We start from the raw sequence: 11,651 nt of genomic DNA, 5'->3' as shown, positions 1-11,651 counted from the left end.
ACGGTTGGTTAATTAAAAGAGACGAGTGATACAATTGTAATAGTCGATTCTATCAAGATCACTTTAAATAAGAAGGAAAATTCAACATTTTTGCTTAAAAATATAACTTTAATCAATCAGCAATTGTCCGTTGTCCTCGATGACCTTTCGTCATCTTTCAGGCAGTGTCATAATTCCATGTTCATAAAACTCCTGAGTTTTGTTAGCAAAAAACTGAATTAAATACGAGTTTAAATCAGCAACGGCATTAAAACTTTTATCATTTAAGGAGTCCTGCAAGGAACGCGATAAATGGTAATTTGTAGGCGCAAAGTCAGTGTTAAATGGTTGATGTGGCAACACTTCCCAATCTAGTTCCAATAATTTTAGGCGAGTGACCAAAGATGAGTAGAACTTTGCATTATCATGCTGGAAAACAACACGTTGTTGTTTTCCCAATTCCGACCGCTTTTCTTGAACTGCATCTATCAGTTTGGCGACATGTTCAACGTACGCGTTTGGAGTAATCCTTTTGGTTTCTGGGAAAAGTTCAAAGTACAGAAGTCCTTTATAATCCCACCAAATTAACAGTACCATCATTCGTTCGTTTTGCTTCATGTCCGGTTTTTCCCGATTATCCTTGTTATAAAATATCCACCTTTCGTCACCAGTAATCAGTCGTTTCAGAAATGGATTAATTTTGTTGCGTTTCAGAAGCGAATCGCAGATGCTAATGCGTTACGTCAAATGACTTTCGTCAAGCTCATAACGGAGCCATAAATTCAGTTCCTTGTAACACGTAAGCTGTTTTAATTTGTTTATAACGTATTCATGCGGTACATGGAAGTCCTTTGCAATTTTACGCGTTGTGTATTTAAAATCTCTATCGATAATGTGCCTGATAATGCTATCATCAACGTAATCTGGGAAGCCATGTTTACTAGATTGCCGAGCATTTTCACTAGAACGAAAGCTCCCAAACAATTGTTGATACTGATTTTCGTTCACGGCTTCTGTCCCAAACATGGCACATATCTTCCTCTGTGCTTGCGCTACGGTCTTGTCTTTTCGGAAAAAATACATTAAAATATGTCTGATATGCTCGCTTTCGAAATCCATTTTTAAATTGGGATAAAAACGAAATTAAATAACTAATCGATACAATTTTTTCATTAAATTAAAGGTGAAAGTCTAAACAACAAGAAAAAGATATACACGTCGGCAAAACAAAAAAATGTGCGACAAATGTATTGACAAAATCCGCAGGCACATTTGCCAACCCAATTGTTGCTCGCTCAATGCTACTCTGTAATTATACGCTCGCTATTCGATTCTATGTGACTCGCTATAATGACTCGCTTATTCGACTGTATACTTGGATTTTTGACCGCCATGCTATAGTATGACCGTCGTACTATAATAGCGGAAGGTTGATCGTAATAGAGGTTGTAAAATATTTTATAGAAATCATCATTTGATCGGCGATTTAATAAGAAAATGTAAAGTTTTAGTCGAAATATTTTTCTAATAAATTAAAAAATATGTTAATAACTGGGAAGACGATAATTAATATGTACTACGTAGTAGTTGCTACGTCGATAATGTCGTCGAGTATAACGCAGCAAGGTTCCGGTAATTCAGTGAATGTGCTCTTTTCAAACATGGAGAGGTTATTTGTTTGAAATAATATGTGGGAATTAAGAAATCGGAGTGTGATCATTTTAGTAAGTGTGTTGAGTGGGTGCGTGTTTCTGTACAACGTTTGGGGATCGATTTTTATTCTTACCATTTCATTGTTTCTTACGATTTATGCGTGCTATTTTTTAATTATCAACGACAGCTTATTGTCGCCGCACGCGTTCCTTTTACTGGATTACTGCAAACACATTTCTTTCGAAGTTCGTACGAGTTTCGGAACCGTCATCGATCACGTATACCTGTATATCCGACAATTTTTTGAGGCTGCGATTCGCCGTTTTCGAAAGCGATATCTAACCGAAAGACGACCCTACTCTAGGATGGAAAGACGACGAGGATCGAATTATCAGCTTAGTACCGATCCTTATCCAACTAAGAAACGTTCTTCCCATTTTGGATCGATCACGCAGATTAGCCCAATTCCAAAAAATTTACAAAAAGCCAATGTGTCAAACGATATCAGTTCGAAAATGTATTTTTATCCTAATTCCGAACATTCGTCATACGATCACGATTCCTTTGTTACAAAACGTACTTCGACACCAGTGTTGTCACGAAATAAAGAGGAATTAGAAAATCAAACGTTCAAGTTGTCACCTTCTGGTCAAGTATTATCAAAGAGACCACCGTCTCCTCTGTATGGACAGAATCATGTTCTGATGCAGGTAGAAAATTCAACGTATTTTGACGCCGAAGGTTCTTCATGGGATTCTAGCGTAACTGCTAAAGTAGATACAAAAGTAGGAGAACGAAAAGCTATTCAAACAGCTAGCGGGCCTCTCTTAGCATCGACTAGATACAACATTGATCCCAAGTAAGTAGCCTAAACTACCTTAATCGATCATAGATATTCGCAGCTCTGTGCGAGTACAAAAATTTGTAATATAATTGCAGAGTATACAATGACGTAACCTCTCCAGGACTTACGGCTCGATTGACTAAATATGCTACTGAAGCAAGCAACAAATTGGCTCATCAATCCAAATATCGGGTAGGGCAATTTCCAAAAGTAAATCTCCATGCTAGTTCAGTTCCATTGATAAATGTGAAGTCTATGAAAACAAGGACGCCGGCAACAGTTAGAGTAGCACCGTCTCATACCATACGATATTCTCCACCATCGAAGCAAAATATTTTGTCGAATGTGCGTCACTCTGACAATAGTTGTTCCTCGCCTAGCGTTGCCCAAGCTTTAAGGGAGATATCGCTAAAAAGACACGCTTCGAGGGAAGATGTGGCTTACGACCCGGCAAAGAAACAACGAAGAGATATCGTTGCTAGTAAGGAATTTGAGGTACAGGATGAAACAAAGCAGAAAAGGAGCAGAGAAGAATCCTTGAAATCGGAAGAAGATATTTCTCCCCAAAGTAATAAAATTGTTCGACCCACGAAACGTACTAAAACACCGTCGTGTTACGATATTATAAATTCACTCAGTTCTAGCAAGCACGTTGTTTCCGGCGTCAAAAGGAAAGCTAGTAAGTAGTAGGTCGAAATAATTTGTAATCTTGTAATGGTAACGATAACGATAACGATAAAATACTTGGACTTGTTTTACATTTGGTTTGTTTATTTTAGGAGACTTTTCACGAAGCGGAACCCCAGATTTTGAAAAGCATTTTAAATCTTTGGAATGTGTTCAAAGTGCTAGTACTGAAACGGTAGCACAAGTTCACAGCACAAGCTCAAAATGTCCTGACTACGAGTTAACGGAGAGAAAAAATAATTCACATGCGTGTAACTCTGCCGATAAGCTACAAGAACATTCACCGTTGAAGGGAATTTTAAAAGCAAAAGGAAATTTTAACAATGAAAGTATAGAAAATGAATCAGACCACAAACACACAAAACGTTTGAATGCGCAGAATAGCGATAAAGATAATTCCGTAGAATCGATCGAGTCCATCGAATCAGCCAAGTTAACACACAAGTTATTTATGAGGGCAGAACCGGAAAGAAATGAGAAGTTACGGATGTTGGTCGAAGAGCAGGGTAATATACGAGCAAAGTTTACTACCGACGATGTAGAAGAGATAAAGAAGGAAGATATTACAGACATGAGGCAAACGAGCATGAAAGCAAGACTTCAAAGCATGTTTGATGCCATATCTGGTAAAGGTAAGGAAATTCAACGTGCGAGTACGTTCATTTTTAATTTACGAATATTCGTTTTTGTTTCCAGGTGCCAGTCGGATTAATCCAGACGTGGTGATTCAAGCGGAAGAAGTAAATGCCGTCAAGTCTGTCGCATGTACTGTCACTTGTGCGACCCTTAATTCTTTGACTACCACTACGAACGTTAATACCACACCCATTTCCACATCGGCCGTGGCACCTAGTCCTGGTAGCAGCGAATCGAATACAAAGTCACCAAAACATGTGGCTTTTAATTTACCAGTCAAAAATACTTCCTCGAATACGAACGTTCAGTTTGCCGATACGTCTGAGAGGAAAATTGAAAACGTGTTAACTTCCGTGGCAGATAAAACGATCAATTCTACTCTTGGGGTTACGCTTTCGACTACGAAATCTGAAATCGTATCTCAGCCTGTTGTTTCGAACTCAACTACGACCAGTTCGATGAGCTTTAACGTACAAAATTTCGATTCTAACAAATCAACTACGATCACATCAGCGACAAGTACTTTGCCGATTGGTACCACGTTCGTGTTCGATACCGTGTCTGCCAATAATAAATCCCCTCTACTTGCTGTTCCCGCAACAACTACCATTTTTGGGAATGTTACCACAGCTGCGCCAATATCTTCGGTGATTTCTATGAGTACGACTGCAGCAAACACTAAAAACGAGCCGAGTCAAAGCAACCCAAGGACAAACGTTTCGCAAGTTGCAGCAATCTGTTCGACGAGTGTGAACGTATCGATCGGAAATATGAAAGGCGGTATGATCTTCACATCGCCACACACAAATCCAGCAAATTTAAGCACTGTCGCGGAAAAGAGAGAACAGAATACGGGATTTACATCGATCGACACGAAAGCAAACGTTATGCCATTCACAAGTATTGCAAATATTACTGGCTCGAATGACGCATTGAGTACAAAATCGAACGTGAACGTATCGACGCCGTTGTTTACATTTGGAACCAAAACCAATAATCCATCGACAACGTCCACCAAGTCCGAAGGATTCGTATTTGGGTCAGCAGGGAATGCGTCAGTAAATAGCGAAACGTTTGGAGCTTCGACGAGTACGTCTCGACAGGCTTCGATGATTCCTAACGCAGCGACGTCTTCGAATAATGGTAATAGTGGCACGCAAGCTAATAGCGTTACGGGTGCGAGCTCAGCTAATACCGGTTTCGAAGCAAACCCAAAAGTTAGCTTACCTACATTTGGATCATCGACAGACTCGACCTTTGCATCGCATTCTTCGTCCAGTTCGTCTGTAAACGATAGCAAAGCTGGCTTTTCTTTCGGTAAAGCATCGATGACGACAAATACAGCTACCGGTACCTCGAATGTAGGTCCATTCGCTGTTGCGAACAATAATTTGCCATCGAGCTTTGGAGCTTCATCGTCGACGTCGACGACGTCGACGATCAATAGTAGCACGGCTCAGATCGCTCCGAATACCGGCTCGATATTTACTAACTCGTCATCCGCTCCATCGATCTTTGGGACAACGACAGTGAGTAATCAGCCAGTTTTTGGTACGTCTAACTTGAGCGTCAGCACAGTTACCTTTACTCTGCCAAAGAGCACGACCACGTCAGTTTTTGGTTCTAACGTTGTCACTACTTCTGCTGGATTCGCATCCACGAATTCGATGCCAATCTTCTCGAGCATAGCCGGTGGGTCATCTATGGGAGCAATAAACACAACTTCCATTCCGATGTTCGGTTCTAGCGCGAGTACATCCACATCCGGAATAAACACCGGCGGAACAAGCAACGTCAGTAGTAACTTGTTCTCAAACGCGAATGTGACCACCTCGATATCTATGTTTTCTACGACGAGCAACATCTTTGGTCAGGCGAATTCGGCAACAGGTACGAGTTTCAAAAGCAGTTCGGGAGTATTTGGAAGCAACAGCGGTTCGACGTTATTCGGTTCGACGCAACCAACTACGTCATCGGCGTTCGGCGCTGCAAATGTTTCCAGCAATTCGACCGCTTCCACTTTTGGTTCTACCAACATTCCCGTGAGCAACGCATCCGTCCCGGTTTTTGGCACTACAACTACCGGTACCCCCGACTTTGCCTCGCAAAATCAAAACAAGGAGAATCCAGGAGCGCCAACTTCTGCCTCGCAAAACTTTGGTATGAGCTCGATATTCAGACGCGACAATACCGGTGGTGCTCCCGTGTTTGGAGCCGCGAACAGTACCACCGGTCATTTCAATTCTTCCGTGCCGAATAACACGTTCGCCGGGCAAAACGTCTCTATCTCGTCGAACCCTACGTTCGGCATGGGAACTGCATCCACAGCAAACGGTCCACCAGCATTTAGTGACAGCAACAAGGCATCACCGTTCGGAGCACAATCTTCCACCTTTGGGACTCCCAACGTGTCCTCTACTCCCACTTTTGGAAACGCTAATGCGAACGAAAGCAACACCTCTGGAATATTCACCTTTGGAGCAAACCAAAAACCACCGCAACAGAACGCTACCGCGTTTGCCTTTGGCAACAATAACAATACTTCCGCTTCAGCACCTTTCCAGTTTGGCACGACAACTTCGAATTCAGGTGAAAACTATTCTCTATCTTTCTTACAACTTTAATTACGCTAATATCTTCTCGTATCCTCGGTTATACATTTCGATTAATACATTTTAAACAATTCAGGTACAGGATTTAATTTCTCCGCTCCAACAACAACTCCATCCATCAACTTTGGCACAACAAATTCCACAACGACATTTAATGCTTCCACGCCTGGTATGTTCAGTATCGGCAGTGGCTCTACCGCTTCAAGGTCCAGAAATACACGGACCAGAAAACTGAGATGATGGAGAATGTAAATCTCGCTAGCATCTTTTCGAATATTCATCGTGGAAATATGTAAACGCGTTATTTGATTTTTTAATACCGTTATTCTGTAATTCTAGCATCGTAATTCGGCAGAATCTTGTCAAAAAACGATGCCCCTCAAATTCATGCAGTTCTATTGCACTGAGAACAGAATTATAGAATAGAATCGACATTTTAACGTTACAGTTTTCACCATTGTTAATCTTATCCATCTTGTACATACGAAAATGTTAAAGCGGGTCTTTATCTATCACTGTGTTAAAGTCTGCTTAAGTTACATTACGTGTAATGCACATGCATATATATATGTATATACATATATATATATACACGTACAGATATATAGAAGAATAAAATGCGTGATTGTTTTATTAAGGAAAATCGAATACCTATTACAAGCGTGTTTGCTCACGGAACATTGTATATTTAACTTTAAACGTTCATCGATCTATGAATCGTCGATGACGCTAATTATCCTTTATCTGCTAACTTCTTACCAAGAATCGAGTTTTGATAAACGTTAAAGGTTCTTCATATTTATTCGAGTGACATTTATACTATATCCGGCCACTAAAATGTTTTGGACATACGATATTTAATTATTGTAAATTTTCTGTCTTTTTTTCCTTTTTTCTTCTTTTTAAACATTTTCTTTTGTATTTTTTTACGCAAACAAAAAGGTTCGAGCGACGAAAACGCTTCGTGTTTTGAAATAAGTCATCAATTTACAAATTTCCGACATATCGATAAACATATTTTTTGTTTTGAACGCGATGAAATCGTCAATTGCAATAGTTTATTTCGTTTTTATTTTTCATAATACTTTTATCCCTTTTCCTTTTTTCTTGATACGATAGCTAGTTCGGATATAGAAATAAGACTTATAGGTGCGTAAACGGAGATCACTTTTGTCTTCTTTATTCGATACAGAGGAAAAAGTAAAACAATTGTAAAAGAGAATGGGTGAAGAAGAAGTAAAAGGGCAACAAAGAGTATTAACGCTCGCCGACAAATTGGCGTAAGTACGTCGAATAAAAAAGTAAGCGAAACGTTCACGACGTTTATAATCGAACGATTGTATCTTACGATCGAGGAGCACAAAATACTCAATCGATATGTGAAAGTAACGTGATAGAGAGGCGCTAACGGAACATACAGGTGCGGTTCTCTATGCCATGTTGTAAAAAATGCGTAATTATTTTTTTCTACATTTTCAGGCAGATATATCATCTCCGTAAGGAAACGTTGTAAACTTTGAAAAATGTCAGAAATACGAATACCAATAGTGTTGGAGAAATACATTTTACACTTGCGATGTGGTTTTCCCTCACAACCTTTGTCCTTGGTTGTTTATATGTACATATGTATGTATACTAATAATACAACTACATAATTCCACTGTGTATCCGCTACGATTCGGTTTCGTAGTTTATAGCGTTAGTCGAATTTCACTGTAAAAGGTTCGTTCGTTAAAAATCGTGCCGATATATGCCTATGACCTGTATCTTGTGCCTCTGATATGTGTTTCAAAACAAGGTGACATAAAATCTATCCGGTAATGTCGTTAAAATTATTATAAGTACGAACGGTACGTCAATGCTTGTCACGATATCCCAATAACTGCTCTACGTTTGTATTACAAAAACAAATAATAATTCTAGTACAAGAATTTAGTAGCAATGTTATTCGCGGCTAATATTAAGAGCGTTCCGACGCGAAATTGTATCGTCAATCCAAATTCCGTTGGAAATGTCGTTTTAGATTTGGTGGTAAGCCAAAGCGGTGAAAAAGTCTAATCAAATTTCATTGGTACTGAACGGTGAGAAGGAGGGCGAGGAGGGGCGGGGGGAGACAGAGAGGGGCAGAAATTCGGAACGAAAGCACAATTAAAAAAAGAAGAAGAAAGGAACGAAGAAGGGAGAAGAGACGCGAAAAGAAGAAACGTCAAGTATTGTAAATTGTATCGATATCGTTAAATGGTTAGCGATCGGTAAAAAGGATCGAACAGAAAAGTAAAGGCGCGCGCGGCCGAACGAGGAAAAAAGCATGGTGGAGAGCGAGCGTGCGAGGAAGAAACCGAGGAAGTAACGCGTGAGTTACGTCACGCGCGTTCCGTGAAACTCTAGCCAGGATTGGTCAAACGAGCGGGTTTGTTTGCGAGCCAACCTATCATAGAGCTCGTTAGACGGGAAGGATGTTTGTACGGTCGCCTGGAGGCGCAGCCATGTTGGGAACATTAGAAGGGAACCAACACCACAACCAGAAAGACGGGAACATCTAGGTTCGGCAGCGGCGTGTCTTAACACCTTAACACCACCACCATGGCTGACCCGGAAAAACAGCCCGAACAACCAAAGGCTGGCCAGCAGAAGCTGATCATCGGTAAGCGAGTCGTGTATGTACCTTAAATATCGTGTCGCGTTTAGTTTGCCGGTATGATAATCAACTAGAACGAGAGCGTGTTGGTTTCTGCGACGATCGCCCGCATGTAATAATGGCGTCTATGAGAGCAGCAGACGTTCAGCCATGTGGCATGCGTCCGGCAAGCCGGTTACCATTCCTCTTTGCTTTATCTACATTTTCTCCAATTTTTTCCATAGAAGATCATCGAATTTCCAATACGTTTATTTCTCTTTCGTCCCTCCCCACTCCCTCTCTCTAGAGTTATTCCCTCCTTCTCTCTCTCTCTCTCTTTCTCTCTCTCTCTCTCTCTCTTTCCGAAACGGAATAGCTTACACGCGCTTATCCAACATCGAGTTCTACGAAATTTCTCTTCAATTCAAATATGATGAAAAAATAAAAAACGGAAGAGAATAGAAACGTGTAGATTAGAATGCGTTCATTTTTTTCTTTTTCTTTCCGTTTTCTTGTTTTTCTTTACTCCATCTTACTTCGTTTCGTTATCCCTCTTTATTTCACCCTGCGATTTACGTTTACATCATAACCTTAACCCGTGTATCGAACAAATAAAATATATAATCTGTAATTCGTGGTTACATTGTAGTTACGTCATAGTTACATGCAGTAGTAATTTCTGGAAATTTCCCTACTGTCTTTCCCATACGTTTTCAACGTGTTTTTCGTAAATCGACCTAAACACTAGTTGGGTTACGTAAGTTTCGGTATACCTATTCGTTAAATGTTCGCTTCCGTTCGAACGATTCGTTTTCGGAACGGACTTGAGCGCGCTGCCGTCGTCAGCTTCCACTTTAGATTGGCTTCGCGGAAATTTACTTTCTTCGAACGAAAAACGAAATAGGAGCGAAACTGCATTTTCAGTTGAAGTTCAGAAACATCGGGTCTTTACAGATCGCTGCTCCTTTCCATTTAGAACTGGATATTCTCGTTCGTTGATACGATTCGAAGGAAAATTGAAATGTTAACGGGCAAAAGTCCAAGAAACTGTTACCCAAGCGAATTCCAAAATTTCAGCGTATTGTTTACCCTGCTGCGAACGATCGGTAACGCGGGCTGTTTGCTATATAAACATGGAATTATCCTAAGAATAATTGGCTTTTGATTACGAACACATCGCAACAGTTAGTAAATATAAATATTTCTCACGAATGGTAAACTAAATACTTGTTGCAAAGAGGATACAAGCTAAACAATATACGTGCCTTGATTTTACAATTAGATCAGTGGTGCGTTTATTCAGAGCGGACGAGGCATTTTTAATATATCACCATTGATTTTGGTTTTCACGCTGTCGTTTTATCAATTCCGATATTTAGCCGTACCGGCTGCTCCGGTTTCTACCTTTTCGAACAAATCGAATCGCCGGATTCCCGAGAAATGGCTCAATTGATTTGTTTATCGAGGATGCTTTTATCGACTAACGCGACGCATAACGTTGTTTATGCTAGATATTTAATTAGTACTATTTTGTTTTTGTTGGGTTTCAGCTAACAAAGTGACCGGGACTGTAAAGTGGTTCAACGTGAAGAGTGGGTACGGATTCATCAACAGGTTAGTAACAACGATTTACCGTTTTTCATTTGTTTTTTTCTTGTCTTTTCGATCGATCGATCGATCGATCGTATCGAGAAGATGTGGATCTCTAAATTTCGACCGAACTCGGAATGGTTGGCGAAGCTTTCCTAACGCGGGTTCGTTCTCAAGCTCGATCCAAACGTTCTAACATTGGCAAAATAGACGCTTGCTTCGACACGTGCATCGCCAAATCACATTCGTTCGTCCACGGTTCCTCCTTTATCTTTGGCTATTTCTAGCATTTTCCTATCCGCATCCCCACCTTAGTCCATGGCACTCCACCCCACTCTATGCTATTTCTTTTCTAGTTCCTTTTCATTCTCTTCCTTTCCCTTCTTCGCGTCACTATACATATACCATATACACGTGTGTGTACGCGTGTATGTACGAGTAGCTATCGGATGCGCTATGCCTTTGCACAGTGGCCAAAGCATCGTTCGTTTTCGCGCAGCACAACGATTTTCGTTGTAACGCGAGTTTTTCGTAGGTCAGAGAAAAGTAAATAGTCGGACAGAAAGTTTTTTTCGGCAGAAAGTTGTCGCAATCGAATTACCACCGCTCATTCGTACCTTTGTTCGCGCCGTTTGCGCGTATTCAATGGTATCGTTTCAAGTACACGGTGGTAGAGAAAACGACTGTCTGGACATCCATTGGATCGCACATGGAAATACTTTCCATTTGGTCCATGTTCCCAGACGTACAACAAATTTTCCTCGAATCGCAAACAAACTCGTCTCCTCTTCGATAATTCGATCGTTTAACGATTCGTTTGATTTGTTTTAGGAACGACACCAAGGAGGATGTATTTGTTCATCAAGTGAGTAGTACATTTATTTCGGTAGTAGTTGAAAGAAATGAGCTACGATTGGATTTGGAATATGCGAATCGCCGATCACGATGATAATTTTCTGCACTTATAGTCAGCCATCGTGAAGAACAACCCAAGGAAGGCTGTGCGCAGTGTCGGCGACGGTGAAGTGGTCGA

The 11,651-nt window shown here is 40.6% G+C and overlaps 2 protein-coding genes and 1 long non-coding RNA gene across 6 annotated transcripts in view; 2 read left to right on the top strand and 1 right to left on the bottom strand.

The window, feature by feature from the left end:
* Nucleotides 1–9: 9 nt before the first annotated feature.
* On the top strand, nt 10–7,986 carry LOC126871184 (uncharacterized). Of its 3 annotated transcripts, none has more exons than XM_050629681.1 (6): nt 10–294; nt 2,343–2,491; nt 2,572–3,155; nt 3,256–3,795; nt 3,860–6,388; nt 6,488–7,986. In XM_050629681.1, the coding sequence occupies exons 1-6, from the start codon at nt 292–294 to the stop codon at nt 6,649–6,651; spliced, it is 3,969 nt and encodes a 1,322-aa protein (XP_050485638.1). In that variant the 5' UTR covers nt 10–291; the 3' UTR covers nt 6,652–7,986. The 3 variants fall into 3 exon arrangements, with proteins under 3 accessions (XP_050485638.1, XP_050485637.1, XP_050485636.1); XM_050629680.1 differs by lacking the exon at nt 10–294 and adding an exon at nt 394–534; XM_050629679.1 differs by lacking the exon at nt 10–294 and having other exon boundaries at nt 1,409–2,491.
* Nucleotides 30–761, bottom strand: LOC126871255 (uncharacterized). Its single transcript, XR_007691593.1, has 2 exons — nt 638–761; nt 30–518 (listed from the first exon to the last, which is right to left on the bottom strand). It is a non-coding gene; the product is annotated as an uncharacterized LOC126871255 (long non-coding RNA).
* Nucleotides 7,987–8,559: 573 nt separating the features above from the next.
* LOC126871234 (Y-box-binding protein 1) overlaps nt 8,560–11,651 on the top strand; it is a 9,059-nt gene continuing 5,967 nt past the window's right edge. Inside the window, exons 1-4 of one of the 2 annotated variants that reach the window (XM_050629830.1) lie at nt 8,560–9,055; nt 10,579–10,642; nt 11,450–11,483; nt 11,587–11,651. The exon at nt 11,587–11,651 is cut by the window's right edge and continues 197 nt beyond it. In XM_050629830.1, coding sequence (XP_050485787.1) covers nt 8,995–9,055; nt 10,579–10,642; nt 11,450–11,483; nt 11,587–11,651 — 224 coding nt within the window. In that variant the 5' untranslated portion in view covers nt 8,560–8,994. The remainder of the gene's footprint in view (nt 9,056–10,578; nt 10,643–11,449; nt 11,484–11,586) is intronic. The other variant, XM_050629831.1, reaches the window with a different exon arrangement.

This window comes from Bombus huntii, chromosome 11 (genome assembly GCF_024542735.1).
Source record: "Bombus huntii isolate Logan2020A chromosome 11, iyBomHunt1.1, whole genome shotgun sequence".
Taxonomy (NCBI): domain Eukaryota; kingdom Metazoa; phylum Arthropoda; class Insecta; order Hymenoptera; family Apidae; genus Bombus; species Bombus huntii.
The sequence above is the reverse complement of the archived record's forward strand: the minus strand, read 5'-3'. Positions and strand labels throughout refer to the sequence as shown.

What these genes read in the sequence shown, in the direction of transcription:
- LOC126871184 (XM_050629679.1), top strand. Translation starts at nt 1,668, where the DNA reads ATGTGGGAATTAAGAAATCGGAGTGTGATCATTTTAGTAAGTGTGTTG. An exon ending in TGATGCCATATCTGGTAAAG is followed by an intron (nt 3,796 to 3,859) that starts GTAAGGAAATTC and finishes TTTTGTTTCCAG; the next exon opens with GTGCCAGTCGGATTAATCCA. An exon ending in CACGACAACTTCGAATTCAG is followed by an intron (nt 6,389 to 6,487) that starts GTGAAAACTATT and finishes TAAACAATTCAG; the next exon opens with GTACAGGATTTAATTTCTCC.